This window comes from Tubulanus polymorphus, chromosome 7 (assembly GCF_964204645.1).
Source record: "Tubulanus polymorphus chromosome 7, tnTubPoly1.2, whole genome shotgun sequence".
NCBI lineage: Eukaryota > Metazoa > Nemertea > Palaeonemertea > Tubulaniformes > Tubulanidae > Tubulanus > Tubulanus polymorphus.
Window position 1 is genome coordinate 16,273,862 of NC_134031.1, and position 21,381 is coordinate 16,295,242.

The 21,381-nt window shown below is 37.7% G+C and overlaps 4 protein-coding genes across 4 annotated transcripts in view; 2 read left to right on the plus strand and 2 right to left on the minus strand.

Moving 5' to 3' along the window:
- Positions 1-313, minus strand: part of LOC141909384 (ras-specific guanine nucleotide-releasing factor RalGPS1-like) — a 28,903-nt gene extending 28,590 nt beyond the window's left edge. The window contains exon 1 of the mRNA XM_074799836.1: positions 152-313. The gene's annotated coding sequence lies outside the window, so the exon portion shown is untranslated. The remainder of the gene's footprint in view (positions 1-151) is intronic.
- Positions 314-410: 97 nt separating this feature from the next.
- Positions 411-3,526, plus strand: LOC141909385 (FAD-dependent oxidoreductase domain-containing protein 1-like). Its single transcript, XM_074799838.1, has 10 exons — positions 411-577; positions 778-920; positions 1,014-1,143; positions 1,221-1,320; positions 1,984-2,078; positions 2,159-2,337; positions 2,424-2,575; positions 2,776-2,917; positions 3,048-3,152; positions 3,242-3,526. The coding sequence occupies exons 1-10, from the start codon at positions 451-453 to the stop codon at positions 3,494-3,496; spliced, it is 1,428 nt and encodes a 475-aa protein (XP_074655939.1). The 5' UTR covers positions 411-450; the 3' UTR covers positions 3,497-3,526.
- Positions 3,527-4,675: 1,149 nt separating this feature from the next.
- LOC141908780 (uncharacterized) lies at positions 4,676-15,956 on the plus strand. The gene is made up of 24 exons (XM_074798976.1): positions 4,676-4,708; positions 4,805-4,868; positions 5,224-5,409; positions 6,313-6,516; positions 7,014-7,202; positions 7,556-7,828; positions 8,217-8,321; positions 8,504-8,603; positions 8,681-8,932; positions 9,197-9,432; positions 9,510-9,687; positions 9,796-9,959; positions 10,203-10,370; positions 10,747-10,890; positions 10,978-11,082; positions 11,153-11,218; positions 11,292-11,405; positions 11,483-11,590; positions 12,318-12,542; positions 13,183-13,472; positions 13,977-14,235; positions 14,619-14,801; positions 14,990-15,178; positions 15,257-15,956. The coding sequence occupies exons 3-24, from the start codon at positions 5,230-5,232 to the stop codon at positions 15,425-15,427; spliced, it is 3,903 nt and encodes a 1,300-aa protein (XP_074655077.1). The 5' UTR covers positions 4,676-4,708; positions 4,805-4,868; positions 5,224-5,229; the 3' UTR covers positions 15,428-15,956.
- Positions 15,957-16,008: 52 nt separating this feature from the next.
- LOC141908193 (FAD-dependent oxidoreductase domain-containing protein 1-like) lies at positions 16,009-21,314 on the minus strand. Its single transcript, XM_074798096.1, has 10 exons — positions 21,138-21,314; positions 20,682-20,815; positions 20,225-20,354; positions 20,032-20,131; positions 19,464-19,558; positions 18,881-19,047; positions 18,653-18,807; positions 17,973-18,108; positions 17,656-17,760; positions 16,009-17,025 (listed from the first exon to the last, which is right to left on the minus strand). The coding sequence occupies exons 1-10, from the start codon at positions 21,310-21,312 to the stop codon at positions 16,771-16,773; spliced, it is 1,452 nt and encodes a 483-aa protein (XP_074654197.1). The 5' UTR covers positions 21,313-21,314; the 3' UTR covers positions 16,009-16,770.
- Positions 21,315-21,381: the final 67 nt, after the last annotated feature.

Below are 21,381 nucleotides of genomic sequence, written 5' to 3' on the forward strand. Positions count from 1 at the left end.
ACTAAATCTAGCAAAAACGATACGGTGGTAGAGATTGATTGATTGATTAGGACCGACAGGGTAGGTCTGAAAAAATTGAAGAATAAAGCAACAACGAATTCCAGTTTAATTTGAGTTCATATCACACTATCAAAAACATCTAAACCGTTACCTTAAAGTCTAATGCACCAGTTATGTCATTATAGATGCGTATGCTTATCCTTGGTGCTGTCACAGGCGCATTTTAACCCGAAAATTGCTAAAAATCCGTGAAATTCATCATAATACAGCCAGTGGGTAATACGTCATTGATTCGTGCGTGTCTGCACTATTCTCGCCTCCACTTCGGAAGACACTGGACGCTAGATGGCGCTGAGTTTGTTTTCTCGCCTTCGTTTGTGAAGAAACCACGCATTTTGTAGATGGCGCTGAAATCAAAGTACGCACCCGGTTGTTAAACCGACCCGAAAAATGGCAAGATTCCTATCAAAATGCTGCTACAGAAGTCTGTCATCGAAAGTTGGACCCGGATTAACGAAATTACCCGTTCCCGGAGATTATCGCAATCCTTTGAAAATATTGAAAGGGGATATTTTAGGTCAGAACTCAATCAGAATCGTGCAAAAGCAATATCTTCGAGACAAATTCAAATCGAAATTTATTCACTACATTATGATAATGAAAAAATTTCACGGTCTTAATCTGTTTGATAGTGGTCGTGTTGGTGTACGTAACTTTTTCCCCTGAAACTTAAACGTTAAATATTGAAGAAAATTTCTGATTATCTCTGATTTGTAGGCAGGGAATCGAAGGTGATTGTGCCGCGAGAGTCGGATGTGATAATCATCGGCGGTGGACTCATCGGTTCTTCAGTGGCGTACTGGTTAAAACAGCGAAACCCTAAAGGTTTTAGCTGTACTGTTATCGAAAAGGACTTGAGCGTAAGACGTTTTATTTTTCAACAAGAATTCCTTTTACGCAAATACGCACATGAATAGCTTATAGCGGTAATTTTCTTGCTCTTCAATTTCAAGTATTCAAAAGCTGCGTCTGTACAATCAATGGGTTATTTGAGTACTCACTTCATGCATCCGCAATACATGCGTCTAGCCATGTACTGCCGAGAATTCCTGGAAGATATTAACGACAAGCTATCCGTGTTAGGTACACGTTGAAATTAATCGATCAGTCACTCAATTGTTTTGACTCAAATCCTGAAATGATTCTTTTCTGTGTTGCAGATGAGAAGCCTCCTGATATAGAATTTACCCCGATGAGCCATTTGACATTGGCCACATCTAGTGGGCTTGAGCTACTAACTGACATGTACGCCGTTCAGAAGTATGTATCTTTGCTGGCTTTTTCTTGATAAGCGACTCTGCAAAAACCTGCGAGTTATTCGAAATAGTGGAGACTATTTCCCGTCTTAATGAATATCGTTGAGAGAAACTCACCAATACCAATTTAAACAACTGTTGTTGTTTTTTTTTTCTTACGTTTCATCTTCAGAGTTAATTTGAAAATGATCACGATTGATAGAACACTATATTCGTGTTGATGCGATGTAGAGAGAATCCCACAATTATAACGAAAAATTCCGAAAATGTAACTTCGAGATAGAAGTTTATTTCAACGTTTCGACTATATCCTAATAGTCATCTTCAGGAATAATGAAATTTGAAAATATTTGAAAATGAAATTGATATTGTGGGTTTTTATTGAGTAATCTTTGTAAAATTTCCTGAAAACTACTTGTTTGTTCCTGAAAAGAACTGAAGCTAAAAGTTGCTTACAGAAACATTTCAAAATCATGAAAAACGCCATGCACATAGCTCGCAGAGAAAATATTACACATGATATATTGTCTATCGCTAATGGTGAGGGCTCTGCTGTGCAAAAACAGAAGATTACTAGCAGTGCCTTGTGCAATTTTGAAAAGTCGGTTTTGTTGTTTAAGTTCTGTGATAATTAATTAATATGGATGGAAATGTTTCAATTTGATAGAGAAGCAGGAGTTGATGTAAACTTGTTGTCATCGGAACAGATCAAATCTCAGTTCCCTTGGATGAATACGGATGATTTAGAATGCGGATTACTCGGTAAAAGAATACTTGATCGCTATTCGTATTCGAATCTTTAACTTTCGATTTCAAAAACTGAGTTAATATCGATTTGATAGGTCTACGCAACGAAGGATTGTTCAATCCCGTTGCATTACTGGCGGCGTTACGAAATAAAGCCATTTCGTTGGGCGTGAAATACGTCGAAGGAGAAGTTATCGGTATGGAGTTAGAAAATAAAGCGACGGCATACGCGACTGAAGGGGTAATTGAAGAGCCATTCATTCAGTATATAAATGTAAGTTTTTACTGGAAATGTTTGAACCGAAACTTCTCTCTGCTATTCGGTAATCTAAATGTATTGAATGTTTTCCCTATCGACAGGTTTTGAAGGATAAATTCATTCACCCGATCAGAACGTTGTTTTTAGTGAATGCCGCTGGAGCTAATGCGGCGCGAGTTGCAGAATACGCGAAAATCGGAGTGAAATCCGGAACCCGCGCTGATCTTCGAATACCTCTTCCTATATCGGAGAGGTAGCTTTAATTTATTGGAATGAATTTGATTATCTTAGATTATCATCTGAACTACAGTTGTTTGTAAATAACCTTGTAAATTTTGTTACGCAGCAGTGTTTCACAAATACATACTGTATGCAAAATGTATAACAAATTAAGATGGTCCTAGCTTGTGTACCACATAATTTTCGATCATTTTGCGTTCGTTAATATTTCAGGAAACTGAGTTTGTTCCTTATACACTGTCCCAATGGTCCAACATTGGACTTGCCGATAATATCAGATCCTGTATCTGGAATACACATCAGTAGACGAGGATTAGGAGGAGACTATATCTGTCACAGTCATATTTTAGAAGCGGTAAGTTCTGGAGCCGGTTCCTCAAGTCGAGAAGAAAATTCTGTTTTCTCGAAATCCATTTCATGCGTCATTTGTTACCAAATATCCCATGGCTATTTTGTTTGATTATATCTCTTATTACAATTTAAAGGAAGAAGTAAATGCCAATACAACAGATGAAATAAATGAATCTTTTTATCACGAGAAGTTATTACCGGCATTGATTCATCGTATTCCTGCATTCAAAGAGTCGGAGGTTTGTACAAATTTTCAGTTTGTTAAAAGCATTACAACAAATTGCTTGCCGAGAGCTTTAAAGAATTTATGGAATTCTCAAATTTTCAGTTGAAAGGCGGATGGTGCTCTCGGTATGATTACAATTACGAGGATGAACATTTGATTATCGGAAATCATCACCACCATAAAAATATGTTGTTCGCCTCCGGATCTGGTATTCACGCGCCTCTGTTCGCACCTGGTATCGGTCGTGCTATCATGGAAAATGTAATCGACGAAGGTTACCGGAGCGTGCAGTTGGACGAGTTTTCATTTACTCGATTTCTTATTGATAGAAATATTCCGTATCTTCGAGTTTCGTGATTTTTATGAATAAATGTTTTTTTTTTTAATGTTGCGCAATTTTCGTTATCGTTGATTGTTTTTTGAGGAGAGGACTTAAATATGAATTTATTTGACTGTCTGTTGGACTGTTGAAAAGTTAGCTGGATGATCATCAACCAATGGTCTAACATCGCAATTAATGATTCCTGAACATAGTCATTACTGGGTAATTGTAATTCATTGGGAATGAAGTAAAAAAAGCTTATGATTTGTTAAATCATCGAAAATTTGATCTCGGCGGCAAAATATCACTTCAATAAAAAAACAAATATTTTTGGATTCGAACCACTATGGAATACCTCAAGGGCCATACGAGTTACGTTTTACGAGATACGATTTACGTTTTACGAGTTACTTATACATTTCCTTGAATATTCGTTACGACTTCCGATGAGTTACGAATTACAACTTAAATACGTTTAACGAATTACGAGTTAAGTGTTGGAGTTTCGGTTCGCAAGAGTTCAAGGACAGTGGCCACGTGGTAGGCATTTCACTGTGTGGGTGTAATTATTAGACGAATAACTGTAACGATGATGGATGGCTGTATGCGGCCCAGTGTTTTCAAAAAATAAATACATTTTTTCTATATTGATTAATCTTGTTCTAATTATTAAAATCATTTCCAGCTAAGATCTGCATATTGAAATATCGTCTATTAAAATCATCGTGCACGTAACGGGACAGTCATCAGTCAGTGTGAAATGTATTGTCAGCATTTAATAGATTTTGTTGAGAAGGTTCGCACAGCAGATGGCCAACGCGCAGATTTTCTGCCCTGTAATAGCCCACTGCAGTCGAGATTGATTCACTATGTACAATAAATTACTCTTATTATGCTGTTTGAAATGACAATTCGACTTCATTTTGAAACCCGTTCTTTGAATTTAGCGCGCTTCGGATCCGAAGCCAATTAGTGAAAAACGTGTAATTCGTAAAACGTAAGTCGTAAAACGTAAGTCGTAACGTATTGTAGGAAATGTAGTAGTAACTCGTAAAACGTAAGTCGTAAAACGTAACTCGTAAGTCGTATGGCCCTTGAGGTATTCCATATTAACCACGAATGTGCTCGGAGAACGCCCAAAACCGCGGTGATGAAGTGTCATAGTTTGACAATTCGGTCAAGGTCGTTGATACAGAAAAAGGGCACAGGGCTGACGGGCGCCTATAAAACTATACTACATCACTGGAGTGCGTCACTGTGATTTACGAGCATTAGGCTAATAGGAAATAATGCAGGAGAAAGTTTATTTATAGTTGTTGATATCACCCTTTTTACTGTTCTAGATAGGACGACTATGTGGTAGGCCCTAGTCCTAACAGTTTCATCCTGTTGGTTTAATTATTAAATGTAAGTTATTTTATTGGAAATCTACTACAATTATGTCTCTCATTCTCTCAATACTTTACTTTCAATTACTTGCTCTTCTATGGTGATCCGTCAAATCAAATTAATTTCGTGGTAGTCTATATGGCCTCCCTCCCTTATCAAATGATTTTCCTATGACAACTAATTATTGTTGTGTACAATAAGTTCACTACAGTACTACTGATCTACGTCAACGAGGTAAATTAACTCAATTTCGGAAAAAGGTCTCTGTTTGTTTAGATCGCAAGAAGAATTAACAAGTTTAATGTTCGTAAATCGTTCTACTTATTGAATTACCCGTTACAATGTCATCTTATATCAAACCTTTCAATTTCAGAATAACATGTCGCACGACTCATTACCTTCCACTTTAACAGGGCAGATATCCCTGGGTAGTGGTTACTTATGGCGACAAACTTCGATTATGAAAATATGGGAACGAATTTTACTTCATCTGACGGTGAGAGGTGCGACTGGTGAAACATACTGTCTCTCTGATAAAGATGACAATTTCAAAGTTGAGGTAGATATCAGGAAATCAAATATCAGAGTATCACATAAGAATTTTGATACAAATTACCTATGTATGTATCTGGGTCCCTAAGACTCCTCGATTCCATAAAAACTCCTTTCAAATGGAAAACAAGACTTTACAGGTATATACTTGAAACTTCTTCGATTTCAGCAAAATACTAGCCTTTAAAACTTGTAACATATCCATGAAAGTTATATATTGGCACACTCCCATCAGTAACCTATATCTACTAGGTCATATTATGTAGTACAGCTTCTTTTTTACTTTCTCTTATGCTGCAACCGCCATTTTAATGACATGTAGACACAAATATATCAGTTAATATCAAGACAGTGTTTTCTTGTGTATATCATAGTCTAGAGGAAACTATTAGTTTGTACTTGTACGGTAAACTATCCCTAAATCGTTACAGTTGGGACCAGGATTTGTTTTTACCCAATTAGGCGGTTACTGATTAAGAAACCGAGATTGGTTAGTGTGTTAGATAACAAATTTGCTTACTAAACCTCTGAATTAACGGTTTACTGAGATAAACAATGCCGATTTAGGAGAAGTCTACAGCAAATGGGATATGAAAGTGATGCAAACCCTTCCTTGAAATTTTCTCATTTAAAACTATTTGAAAACTCCTTATCTCCAGGAATGACCGATCAGTAGGGACCCTGTGTATGTATGTATGTATGTATGTATGTATGTATGGGTATTGGTTTGCCTGCTCAGTCATTGATAGCGGATCCATTATCATTTTCAAATGCCATAAAAACAGTGTAAACTTATCAGCTAGTTTGATACAGTAGACATTATAACCGCGCTATCTTTCTTTTATTGCTTTTTACTGGTAGATTTCCGAAAATTAATATTGTCAAATTTTGATTGTTTTTCTCCTTCAAGTTTTATCGCGCCGAAGTGTTTGTGGTGATGTCGAAGAAAAAGGCCAAAGACAATCTGACGTTTCTCGTGAAATTCGAACGCCGCCAGAAAAAATCCATGGAATGGAAATTCAGAGCCGCTAACATCCAAGAGTTAAGAGAGTGGCTAATAAGATTTGGCGTCAGGGAACGTGGACTGTACTCGAACGGAGATCCGACTGTAGCTGTTAGTATAACATCCACCTGCTTTTCTTAACGGGTACCAGCAAAGCTACTGCGGCAAGTGAAATTCCACCCGAATCCACCAGGTTTCAGTCAAGACGTCAATCCTGTATTAGTTTTACTTTGTAATTGAGTACGACAGCCACAAACCAAGCTGTATTTGTTCTTCAACTGAATCAAAATCTAGCAATGATTTCTCAAATGATATGGATGATGTACGAAAAATGTGCTATTTAATGCACTCTTATTATGAGTAATCTGAATATTATATAGATGCTTGATTTTCCTAATTTTTGGATCGGGATCAATTGGGGAAAACTTGAGATCAAAGTTGATGATAATGAACAAATTTTGATCGAGTATATCTCTTCTGATAGTTAAGTGGCGCGATCTGTGGGAGTAGCTGGGTTCGCTGGTACTGCCGGAGTAGCTGAGTATACTGGTACTCCTTTCCTTTAATCACTAAATGTATGTGTGTTATTTTTCATATTTGGTAATCAGCCTGTCGAGAGCTGGATCGGCAAATGGGACGTCATCCATCCAGACATGATCACCTCACAGTTACAGAATGCTGAAACGGAAGCTATTATCAGTAGACATACGCAAAGACAAGAACTGCCACCTAGTGATGAATTACCGACGTATGAACAAGCTATCGGATGGATGCCGTGGGTTGTGGAAGCGACTACGGTATGTCTGTTGATGGATGGAGTATTTATGATTCGATGAAGGAATGAACTGCCCGGGGCCCTTCACTCTTTAATGCATTCCTAAAGAAATGGAGAAAAAGTATCCACTTCACTGGGGTAGAAAACATTACCGCATATAATCTAGGCCCTTTTTTCGTTTGTCGAAAAGAATTGTATCATCAAAAGCATTGTCATGAAAAGCGCGGTCTGCAAATTTTTTGGATCTGGGAAGAGGATGTCCTGTTATCTTACTTAAGAAGAAGTGAAGGCCCCGGGAAAAATTGCTTTCTTCTTTCACCACGTTGATAACAATACTGAATGTAGTACGATGAATTCTTATGCGTATTTATTTAGCAAAGACCTGAAACTGGGCTGTCATTGAGACCATTACCGGAATTCGTTCAAGTAAGACGACAGTTCGACGATAGTTTTCTACCTCCGATGGCAGCTGCCGTTAAGTGGCCAGTCAGCATCGGTATCGGCGAAGAAATCGGTCTTCCGACGGATGTGCAACAAATCTGGTGTTCGGATACTAATCGGTACATGTACATGAATCACAGTAGTAGAGAAGTATTCTGGGAGGACCCGCGCCCTCCGAAGTCTCCGGTTCCGGTCGTCAGTTTGAAAGTGAGTTTTTCGAGCTAGTTGTAAGATAAAAACCGACTACATACGAATAAAGATTTGAAATTAAAATTATGGTCGAGAGTAGAATTTTAAAAATGACGCATAATGTTTTGGACTCTCTAAAGACCACTGCCAAGTAGTCTCTACAGAGAGTTCGAAACATTGTGTCCATAAATTTTCTATTTTGATTCTTAAGATTAAAAGAAATGATTTTGCAAATTGTTCTAAATAGAGGGTTTTAATCTTATTATTGATTCTCCATATCTGATTGCGGCTATTCTACCTTTAATTGAGTGAATTCCATCTAATTTGAGTGTTATTTTTCAGCTTTCTTTCACATACGTTATTTTAATTAAGATTTTCGATGATTATGATCACTATTTACTTTAAGCAAATACATGTTGGTGACAACCGGAAACTGCGCATTAAAGTATCACCTTTTGCCACTACTACCCTGGTTGATCTACAGAATATTGTCATAGAAGGAAAAATCAAGGTATCTAACAGGGGCGTACAGCAAGGGGGTTTATTCAAACCACCCAAATCCGAAGAAGGTTTTGAGGGTTTGACGATGTAGATCGGGGACACCCCTGTCTAGGCCTACTGTGCGTTACTTAACAAACACTTCATTACACACAGTACACAAGGCATTAACGTGCTGTTTATGTTTTTGAAAAGCCTCACGGAGTTGAGATTAAGGCAGATGGTATAACTGGTGCCCACGGTAGAGAAGGTCAACGTGGGATTTGCGGTTATCGTGGTGAGGACGGACGAGATGGTGAGTAGATATCCTTATTAGGATGAGTACCCGTATTGTGCATTTGTTTCGATGTTAAAGTTTTTTCTGCATTGTAGGAATTTCTAAGGGAAGTCACGGATCTGCCGGCCATAAAGGCGGTCCAGGGGGTCCTGGTGAAAGGGGCGCGTGTGGTCTAGTCGGTACAAATGCTAGTGATTTGGATATATCTATCGATGGCGACGCATCTGCATTAGCAGTTCATGGCACAGTTGATGTTGTCGCATGTCTTGGCGGATTGAAAAATGAACATGTGCTCTATCTGGATGCTCGAGGTGGAGATGGAGGCAGAGGTGGAGATGGTGGAACAGGTACTCAGATTTTAATTAATAAAATAAATATCAGCAATTTTTCCAGTGACAACAGTACTAAGTTATTAGTTTTTTCTAAGTTATTAGGTTTTATTGCTGATCTACCCTCTTGAAACTGTTTATGATTATTTTTTAATTACATTCATGAATCAGTGCCAAGGTGTTTGTTAACATCTTTAAGATTGTTTTATTCGGAATATGCCGAAGAAACCAGATGAGATTATAACCTCTTTGTAACTTTAAGAGGTGTTTATTTGATAACAGGAGGTACTGGTGGAAGTGGAGGTCGTGGAGGTGATGGCGCGAAGGGTCAAAGAGGTCACAATGGTTATTCAACTGGTGCTAGAGGTGGTAAAGGAGGTACCGGAGGTGATGGAGGTCCTGGTGGAGATGGAGGAGATGGTGGTCGCGGTGGAGATGGAGGTAATGGAGCTTGGTCTGGTGATGGCGGGGATGTCAGTGTTACTGCTTATGATCCATTGCTATTTATGTTATGTGAGGTCAGTCTTTCTATAATTCTGTGTCGATAAACCTGATTCCGATTTTCGATATGATTTACACGTTTTTCAAATTACAGGTGGATGCATGTCCCGGAATTCCTGGAAGACATGGTGACGGAGGTCACGGGGGTGCTGGTGGTTTGGGTAGTCCAGGAGGTATTGGTGGACGAGGTGGTCGTGGTGGTAGTGGTGGATCAGGCGGCGTCAACGGCTCGTCTGGTAGTTCTGGTTCGAGAGGAGACCCTGGCCTCAATGGTAGGTTCATAGATACATCTGTCTACATTAGTCGTAGGTCATTTTCTATTTCACCATATTGTTTGGCTTTGTTTTGATAACTGCTGGATAATTACTGCTTTGTTTTAGGTCGGAATGGACATAGTGGGTGTCCTGGATTAGCTGGGAGGGATGGTATAGATGGAAAGTCTGGAATGTGTGGTAGTATCATTTGGAAACTGATGGATCCTGCATCCAAAACTATTGTCTTAGAGACTGGAACTCGGTATAACTTGCTTACTCAAACGTACACTGTAAGTGTAGCATATCTAATGATATTGAAAAGAATGAATGCACAACACATTTTAGACTGAAAGTTTGAATCAGAATTGAAATGTGAATAAAAAGTTTATTGCCAGTTAATTGCAATATTTCAATACTTTATTGAGTAAAAGGCCATGAAATAATATGTTAAGTTTCCTTCTAAGAGATCATAAATACGTAATAAATGAATGATCCCTAAGTATGAGTGTGATTTGAATCTAACTGTCATTTAGGTGAGTTCAGAGATCGATGATGGAATATTTGAACCGAATGAGAGAATATTTGTGTCCGATGTTTTAGTGATGAATATCGGTGGAATGTTTGCACCGGCCGGAGCACAAGTTCATTTCCCGTCTACGAACACCGTCAATTTCCATCCCATCGTTCATACATTGCCGAGGGTAAATATAGAATTCCTGTCTAGCAGATGTTATTTGGAAAATACGTATCTGAAATCGAATGGAAATAATTCGAAGGAATTGTTGAAAAAAAATGTATTTTTGATAAACATAATATGATCGCAAAGTAATTATATGTATAACCAGAAAATAATACTGGTATGATGACAATACCTTTATGTATATTGAAAATAAGAAGCCTGAAGAAAGTCTTGGAAGTACGAACTATGCGTTTTCCTGAGGTTCGGTACAATCAAGCATGCCTAGCCCATGAATGCACAGCCTTTTAAAGGTGCCTCACTACCAGATACTGACGATCCTAGACGGATAAATAACATCCAATTCACAGGGCTCTAAACAAAATAATTTTTTAATGTAGATGGAAATAAATGAGGAGTGGATGGTACCGACTAGATATATCGGTCGTATCCGTGACATTTCGTCTCCCAATTGTCCGGGTCCGTACATTGGAGAAGCAACTGTCGAATCAAGAGTTCACGTAATGAACAGACCATTCTACGCAGTAAGTTTGATGATCTTAGGAAGAAACAACCAAAATTCAATCATCAATAGTAGTTAATGATTTGCTAACTTTAATGCTTATTTATAGGGTTTTAATAAAGTAACTTTAAAAGTGCAGTATCCTATAAAAATAGAGGGACTGAAAGTGCCTAGTCAGATGGGCAGAGGTGAAGAGGCAAACGTCACAGTTATAGTAAGTTTCACTTTTGACATGCACTTACCCTTTCAAATTTCTGTTTCAACTCATCGTTCTAATTTCGTAGTTGAGAAATATATCTACGATGCGTTATGGAGAAGGTTCAGATAGCGGTGGATTCATTGAGGTCAAGGTAAATCTAAAATGCTTTCAAATTTAAAGAAAGTTTCGATCCGAAATTTCACAGAGCGTCTGCCTTTATTCAGCTTCGTTTAGATCGACGATTGTTACCAGTTCCGAGGGCAGATATGATGCAAAATAGACTGTTACCTTACTCCATGACCTTTGATCCGGCCCAGCGGGACAGCGTTTTGATAAAAGTAAGTGAAATGGTTTAGCATTGGACTTCATGATAAACTATTTCCAATTTTTGATGTAAGCCTACTTATCATTGTAGATTTTGAATATTGATGCCAATTCAACGCTGGAAATTACGATACCCGTCTATGTCGAAGGAAAGTCTGAACTTTTTGAAAGGATGCTTTTACAGTCGGACCTGTTTCTGGTAAGCTATTCGCTATGGATCTCGTGAACATCTATACCGTGAGAAGGCGCCAAATCGAAATTAGCAGCAAGTCAACCAAAACACAACGCAATACTCTTCATATATTTCAAGTAACATTAAAGCACAGGTTGTCTTAGTATGAACTAGTTATTCGGGTTTTATCAGGAGCCAATTTCACAAACTAGTGACCCTAAGTCTACGATTCCTACTGGCGGTGTTTTTGTTACTTGGTTTTCAAGATTCCCCACAGGAAAATATCACAAGAAGTGAAATCCTGTGATATTAAATCAACTTTTCAACTGACAGCTGGTCATTTAACAATAAACGTACACAATGGAAGAATCCCAGTTTTTGGTTCGACTCCATTTTCATAGCCTTTCAATATTTGTTACTTGGTTTTCAAGATTCCCCACAGGAAAATATCACAAGAAGTGAAATCCTGTGATATTAAATCAACTTTTCAACTGACAGCTGGTCATTTAACAATAAACGTACACAATGGAAGAATCCCAGTTTTTGGTTCGACTCCATTTTCATAGCCTTTCAATATTTCATCCTTGAGCAAACCTAAGCCTTAACCCCCAAAGATTAATTTCAATTATAGTGAATGAATGATAATTAATCTAAAAGCTTGGATAACACATTTTCTGCGACACCCGGTAGTAAAATCCTATAAAATTTATATGTATTCAATTATTTGCTTCGAATTAATTTTCTTATTTCACAGCGAGGAAAACTGATCGAATATCAACAGGAATTCATTCGCGTGTGTCCGTATTACGTGAAACGCGAGCCGCCCGGCGACGTGCTGTTCATCACCGGGCCGCAGATTTCGCGACATCGATTCATCATGTGGCAAACTTTATTCGAATATCTAAACGTAACGCTCGATTTCTGGGATACGGAACGTTACGGAGGCGTTTCTTGGAATTCTCGTCATCAACGTCATGATGTACGTATACCATACTGCGCGTCGATCGAACTGTAAACCTTTTCTAACTCGGACCGACATAATTGGTCTGAGGTTAGCAAAGTTGAGGATAGGAAAATATGTTAGTCAGAAAAATCATTTCCAAGTTGGTCATGTCCGATTGAGGTGAGGTTTACTGTATCAGAACACCAGGGGCCGGTTTCACAGTTGTTGTTTAAATTTGACTAAAGAATTTAAATCAGTTCATTTTCTATATTCTAACCCTCGAGGAGCCGGATCCCTTAGTTCTTATTTTGTCAGTTTGTAGAAATCCCTTGGTGTATCTATTTTACATTTAGCCTCTTGAGGAACACCTAATGTCTATTTCAACTTTGTTTGTGAACGTCAGGTTGCCTATCTCAGTTAGTTTTAGTAGTACATACCTGATATAGGTCTTGATAAGACCAAAATGGATGGGTAGTTGATTTTTTAAAAGGATTTTACTCTGTATTCAACGATTACCAAAAATCCTCCTTTGAATGTTGAAATGGACATTAGTAATGAAACCTATATACCGCTGACCGCATTAGTTATCATATAGCGATGGTATGAGTCGGCGCGCTCTTATCAAATCTTTGCGAATCGATGTTAAAATCTTTGAATTCTTCGTTTGTTGCTTCAGGTGAGCTGGGTTAATCGGTATCGCGGCCGGCTTATCGTCTACCCACTAGCCAACATATACTCATTCAACCCCGACGACATCGCGTCTCATTTTTGCGACGAAGAATTTCTCAGTCAAGATTCCGGAATGTTGCTGCTGAGTAAGGATTTCTCCAAAAGCAAATACATGTCTTTGGCTATGATGACGCATTTGGCGCGGTCGGTTACACCGGTCAATGTCGATGAGTTATACAGGGGATCCCATCTATGTCACCCGAAAAGTTGTTGTGTCCCTGGAAAACCAGCACAATCGTAAGTTTCACTCTGTATTCTAGCGTCACTCTAGTTTTTTCTATTGAGTGTACCCGCTACGTTGTTAAGCTACTTATACACTAGTAGCGAAAGCTCGTACTTTTAAAAGAATCAAGTTTATCTTCAAAGAAATTTTTGTCTTAACGTTTGCTGACTCGCAAATTTTTTCACTATAAAGTATCCCATTCAAAATAAGATTAACAAAATTTAAGAATCGAATAGCCAAGGGTGAGTTTTATAGACTGATATTATCTTACCCTGGGGGCTAACTCAATTAATTTGCAACCGAGTTAACCCCTGTGTTAAAGCTAATACTGGTCTATAAAACCGACCCCAGGAAGTTAGGTGGAATCAGTCCACTCAGAACATGCATCCTGTTTATTCCCAATTCCTGTGTCTGACAGCAATCCATATTTAAAGGTTCCGTACCTAGACAACATTCTCGCTACATAACATTATTTAGCTGAACAGAGCAAAATAAATTTTCTCGCAATCACATTGCAGGAAAGCTAAAAAGATTTTCAAATTCGTCGAGAAAATTCACCCCGAGTATGGGCACGTGATATTCAACCAGACCATCGATTATAAAAAGTTACGCGGATTGTTGTATAGTTACGGTCATCTAGATCTACGACGCCTGCCTGTAGGTCGTTCGTCACGGATGTTGCTCGCTTACGATCCAAATCTCATGAAATTAGGTGAGGATGACGCTTGCCACACACCAGCAGCCACCGAAGTTCCTCTCGCTAGTTTTTTCGGACAGGTAAAACTGTAGAATACTGCCGTATTAGACCTCATGATGAACTAATCCAGGGTCCCTACAGATCGATCATTCTTGAATACATATATAAGGATTTTAAAGGAGAAAATTTCAAGGAAATGTCTGCATCACTTTCATATCCCAATTACTTATTTCTCAGTAAACCATGAATTCAGTGGTTTTGTAAGCAAATTTCTATTACTGGGTAATAGCCCATTTCTCAAAATTGAAGGAGTTTTAAAAGCATTTTTGGCATTTTGCTCGAATTAAAGGTGTTTCAAACTTATTGAAAAGCATTTTCTGTTAAGAGGAGTTTTTAAGGAATCAAGGAGTCGTATAGGGACCATATTACATTTATAATGACTATTTGAATCTACGTATTGTAGGTGATGCTTATGGTAATCCAAGGACTTCCATTGTCGAAGAAAATAGAATTGTTGAATCCTGAACTGCTGAGCACTCCTCGACCGAAATTCGTGACACCGAAAGGCGATGAATTTACATTAAGACAGCTCATAGCGGTGTCTCTAGAAGAGCATTTACTTTATGAAGTGATGGCTAAACTAAAGGTTGAATAGATATTAGTTGTATGATATATACCAAAGCTATATTCACTACGATAGGCAGATAAAACAAACGGCTAGTTAGTTACCTAATCTTTGGTGATAAGCTATTAAAATTGGATGGGCTTAATGAAAATTATCCGATCATGTAACAAACGGCGTGCTTGAATTACTGCAGTGAATGTATTTTTCAGGCTTCCGATTTGGTGCAACGACTCATCGAAGAGGTGACGGCGCAACCAGATTATTTCAGCGGTGAAGATGTTGGTCCGTATATATATCTAGCGTTGATGTCATTGATGAAAGCGGCCGACGATTGTCCTTCGAGCTACCGATGTCAAATAAAAGATCGTTTCGAACAGATTTACAACATACTGAAACAGGTATGCGATGCAATCGTTCGCGAGTGGATGCGCTTGAATCATTGAAATTTCATAACGTATTTAATGTTTCTATTACAGAACGACGGCGCGCATAAAGAGTACAAGAATCAAGCGAAGAAGATGCTGTCGGATAAAGCGCGCATCACGTTTCAAATATTGTTGAATCAAAAGAATCTGATTCATTGCCATCGTTTGATGTTCAAAGACAAAATGTACGACCTCAAACATGCAGCTGATGCAGAGGTTTAATTTATGAACTACCAAGTCGTTTTCTGATATAAACTGTAATGAAATCGGTTCAGTTTCGTTTGGCAAATATTTCTGACACATTTTAAGGTCAGAAATTATCAATTGTTGCTTTAAAAAAGAAATTGAGATTACTGAACTGAAATGACGTGAATAACAAAATTATCATACCATTTGGTGTTCACTCAGGTTTCACTGTATTTTGCAATTGGACTATCATGTCTCCCATTTTTTGTGCAATTAAGAAACAATATCGTTTCGATGATTTACGACAGATTGTTGATAAAATTCGTATTTATTTTATGTAATTGATATAAATTGTATGTCCTTTGTACATTGTCTTGTTTTTATATACCCAGTAGATTCTTCCTACTCAATAAACTTGTTGAAAATTTGTCGGACCTAAGTCAAGCAATATCAAAGTTGAATGTTCTCGTAGGGCACCTTTTCAATATCTGCTGATTCTTAAGTCTTGTCCACTCTAGCCAGAGTTGAGACTCAATGGAGTCTATGCTTGTAAATGACAATTTTCAGAGACTAAAAATAAAAACAAACTTAATTGGATTCATTATTCAGTTCTCGATTTATTTTTCAAAATCAAATCTCAATAGATACACGTAAAACATATTTGAATTGAGTTAAACATCCTGATCCAACATTTCGAATAAGCGACTATAAAAATATATCAGTTTAGAACAAATTGCATTCTTGTAGTATACGTTTCAACAAACAACTGAAAAAAAATCTCACTATATTTCTAACATCCGACAAAAAACATTTCATAAATACACCACACTTTAACCAACAAATAAAACCAGACATTTATACTAATGTCAACCAAAAATCCATAGCCCTAGAACACACCACATTTTTTGAGTGACACATTAAATACATTAATGGAATAAAACTGAAATCTACTTGCTTCTTGCTATTTTCTTAAGTTAAAATGCTGACCATAAGAATTTTATTGTTCTAAATAATTGGTCTCCAAAATAACCAAGCATGTCCTGGATAGTCCACATACATTAAAGGTGGCTAATACAAATAGTCGACTATAATCAACTTAAAGCTGCCATCAATCAGATGATTTTTAATCAAAATACTGAATAAGTAAAATATATTTAAGTTCTTAATACAGCGTGGTTGACTCTGCCCTTTTGGTAGCGACTAGACCATAAAACTTCACAGCACACAGGAAATAATAACATTTAATTATGGACCCAATTGTACTCGCATTTAAGGTAGAATTCTTAAGTGAGCATTTCCTAGTCAAATGTAATCAGCAATTAAACTGAGTCCTCAACAACCCCTGAGTTAATCAATTACGGGGTTCAAATAACCCACTTTTACACGATATTATTTTCGAATATATATTCTTTATTGACCAAACGGTTAAAACTCATTCTAGACAAATCGATTGTCTTATAACAACCGTCGACGATTAATTCCGATATTGCCCGACCAGCAGCCGGGGCGTGTTGCAATCCGTGACCACTAGAACCATTCACAAAATAGAAATTCTCATAATACGGATGACTACCAATTATCAGATTCTCATCCGCGGTATTGACTTCATAATAGCCACTCCATGCGCTACGCAACTATAAATTGAATATTTAATGGTTAATACTTGAGTTTTAGAAACAGTGAGGGTAGTATAAATCAGGGTTCTTACCGATCAGGGAATGCAAAAATCCATGATATTTTCCTGATTTCCCCTGACCCTCGACCAAAAATGGCCTGATTGAATTATAAGACATCCTCACAGCAGGGTTCCCACGGGTTTTGAAAAGTCTTGGAAAGTTTTGGAAAATGGGAATTTTTTTCCGGGCCTTGGAAAAGCTATGGAAATTTTGTTTTTCTCTATGGCTATGGAAAAGGTATGGAAAATCAGAAAATGACATCAAAATAAAAATTTCCTTCAATTTCAGATTATAGGCTATGGGCCTGCGCCAATTGTAACCACTAAGAATTTTGGTAACAAAAAGGGAGTTGTCACTTCCCTGTGACACAGTGGGGACTGTTTCTTGTCAAGATGTTCCTTTTTGTGCCACTTGTCACCAGTAAGAACGACTAGACATCAAAAATTAAAGTTTCCAGACTTTTCTCTGATTTCTAAGAAAAGTGTCGGAATTCCCTGAACCTCCCTGCAGGAAAAATAAGTCCAGAATTCCATGATATCCCTTATCCGTAAGAACCCTGATATTATCTTGCTGTATTTATTGCGTTACCTTTAATGTTTCCATTGCCGGTATTCGGTGTGCCATTACAGGCCAGATTTCATCTTGGAAGAAATCATAATCGACTTCCAGGTTGTCGGTGGGTGGTTCCTGTTCCTGTTGGAAACAACAATTTTTAGATCAAGCACTTCCGGTATACCGATTATGTCCAATCAGACATGTGAAATCCTGCTTAAATTTTTTTTAGGCATAAGCGTATAGCTATAGTTTACTCCCAGATGATTACCGTGAATGTCATTTTGTTCGATGAATGTCAATTCGACTGAAATTATGCTGATTAAATTGCTTAGATTTTTCCGAAGACTTACCTCGGTTGGAGATTTTCCGCAAATGAAATTGTCTCCGGATTCTCTGCGCATATAAACTCCGGTGGGATCAATGAGGAATGGTAAATTCGAATTCGGTGGTATCTTCGGTGCATGGATTACATATACATATCTCTTCCTGTAAAACAGAAATTGAATATAGAACTAAATATCCACTGATGAAATCATTCTAACAGTATCTATCATTAGATGAAAAATACAGTCAAATCATAATCTAGATAAGTTATCACTATTACTTAAGTCCTCACTACTTTTGGGTCCCACTTTATTTCTAAGTTCCAATTCAATTTACTAAGTTTAAGTCGTCATTTGGATAAGTCGTCAACAAATTATGATCATCCCCGCTGTGATGACTTAAGCGAATTTGACTGTATTACCATATTGAGTACGAGGTACACAAATAAAACACACCTAAAAATTGTTTCTCTCAATTCTGACAAACATGTAGAAACATACAAAACACAGATCACATTTCTTTCTCCCAACCTTTGGAATGCTCTACGCAAAAACATTTGTCACAAACCCGATTTAGAAAATTAAAAAGATTCCTAATAATATACCAGTTTACTGGATTACTTTTAATATTCTTTTAATATTGAATCAGCGAAATTGGCGCTATATAAGCATCATTACATCATCATCATATCTGAAGCCTAGGATACCTCGGTTCTACTGGTAGAGCTACACTGAGCAGCCCATCCCCACCTCCAATACCGACCAGCTTGGATACTTCTCCAGCAGACGGACCAGCCGCGTTAACGATGTGACGGAATTTAATTGGCTGCATATCATTGGAATCGTTACCCAGTAATCTGACCTGCAATTCGATTTTGAAAATCTTGAAAACAATTTTCTCTTCATCCATATGTCCACCACCATTTGAGACTTACGTGGGCATGGGTTAGCTGTTTCTTTTCTTCGGTTTGATTGTGAGCTTCGGTTCTGAACTGGAATCCGGTCACGTCGCCTTTCACATATTGAACGCCCATAGATTTGTTCTTTTGACGAAAAGCTACCAAGAACAGCCACGGATCGAACCAACCTTCTCGTTCCATCGCTTCGTAAATACAAATTGTTAGACGAGAAGATACACAGTATCCGTGTATGATGATGACAAGAGAAATCCCACAATAACGAAGCCAAGATTGAAAAATTCTATATCAGATTGATGATATTTGAGGAGCAACGTTTCGGCTAACAACTGTTAGTACGCCTGATGATGGCTAACAGTTGTTTGCCGAAACGTCGCTCCTCAAATATAATCATTCTGATATAGAATTTTTCAATCTTGGCTTCGTTATTGTGGGATTTCTCTCGTCATACAAATCGTACACATCATAAAACAATCTTATCATTTACAAATCGTACACATCATAAAACAATCTTATCATTTACAAATCGTACACATCATAAAAACAATCTTATCATTTCAAATTCATTTTTAAATAATCTACAGTAGAAAACCTCTCTTACATATAGTTCCACATTCGATATCATCTATATTTAACCATGGCCACCTGTGTCGCAAGTCCTTTTTCGTCAGAAACATTACTTTAGCACCTACTTCCCTGTTAAAGTTATATGAATTCTTAGATTAGTAGAATCATAAGCTGCAAATGTACAGTATGCTGCATTTGAGATTAAGATTGCATAGCTAGGGGTCCATTGACACCATGCCCTCATGGAAGTGGTCTTGGAAACTGCCAATTTCGATATGCATCTCCTGCCAAGTACAGAAACCAATGACAGGCCAAGTTTTGGGCTACAGCTGCGTATAGCGTAGATACATACAGAAAACCAAATATCGTAAAAAACCATAAATCAAAGTTGTCAAAAATTTCTAAAGAAAACTAGACTGTATCTACAGACTGATGGATTACAGATGAAAAGTGAATGCAATAGTAGGGCTTAAGTCCCTAGTAAGCAAAAAGTGCAGGGCACAGGCAATTCAACAGTCGTGAGTCAGATCTGAATCATTTCACTTTCAATTCTTTTACTCTAATGTTCAAAGACACCTATTTAACATCATTGATTCACTTACGTCTGTATTTTATGATTATACATCAAAGTTTCAGCACCTTTTTCCGAGGCCAGAAACAAATATCCTTTTTCGAAATATTGCACATCAGGAGGATCCAAATCTGGAAATGAGCGCAGCAGCCGCATTAACATTTTTACGAGTAGAAACGACGATTAGTAATAAACATAATGATCGTGGAGACACCGGAACCTACCGTATACACTTAGGTTTTGTTTCACGTTCTTCAGAAATTCTGCACCAAACATCGACATGCGAATATTCTCCGGCAGAGAAAACTGTTGACGAATTCCGCCACACGAAAGAACGGTCGATGCACGAGTATACTGAATTAGAGTTAATGACATGATACCTTCTTTAATTAGATCCGAGCGAGTATACCATTATGATAAGAACCAATTAAGCATCCGTAAAAACATAACCGTGCTTGCTTCACAGCATTGATGACATAGAATACATTGAAAAAAATAATTCATGAACTAAAAGCCATTTGGAATAAAGTTCATGGTTGAAAATATTGATAGAACATAGAACCACGACTTTTTTTCAAAAGATATCTTTTGACCAAGTGATAATAGATAGTGCCTTGAGCCTTTTACAGATATAAAAATATGTATTCTTTTGTAGTAGCTTATTTCGACATTTTTACTTACACTGCTATCCCTCTCTACAATCGTCACTTTCATGTCAAGATTTTTCTGCTTTAACCAGTAAGCAACTGCGGAGCCCATTATTCCCCCGCCGACTATCAAACAGTCCGTTTCTAACGGAACAATCTTATTTTCATCTACAATAGAAAAACATTTGACCATGATTAAGGGGGCATAGGAGGAAAGAGAAGGAGAATGATGTTTGAAATTTCATGGCCAGACACTAGATTAGAACGCCGACAATGCAGCAGAGACCAGAGGCAGAGAGCACACAGAATAGCCGATAGGAATGGCTGTCAAGCCGCAAGTGGCAGTATGACCAGCATATTCTGGTCTGGCAAAAGGCTATGCTAACAGTACACTATATACTCTAAGCCCCTAAAGGTTCACAAACAACAAACTAACGAATATATAGCTGAATGAAAATTAAATTTGAATTTGATTGACTCAACCACCTACCGCTAAATTCATTTTTAAGACTATTCCATCGGTTTTCAGTAGAATAATCGCCGACTTGTCGATTTCGGGATGTGTACGGATCGGATTCGTAAGCGTTTAGTCGGCCGCCGTTGTGAATTAAACGCAATAAACGTTTAATTCGGAAGCCCGAATTGAACCGTAAAATTCTTAACATGGGCGCGGCCATCTTTAATTTCAATTAAAATTTATTTAATCAAAACCTGTATAGTTTATTAGACAAAAG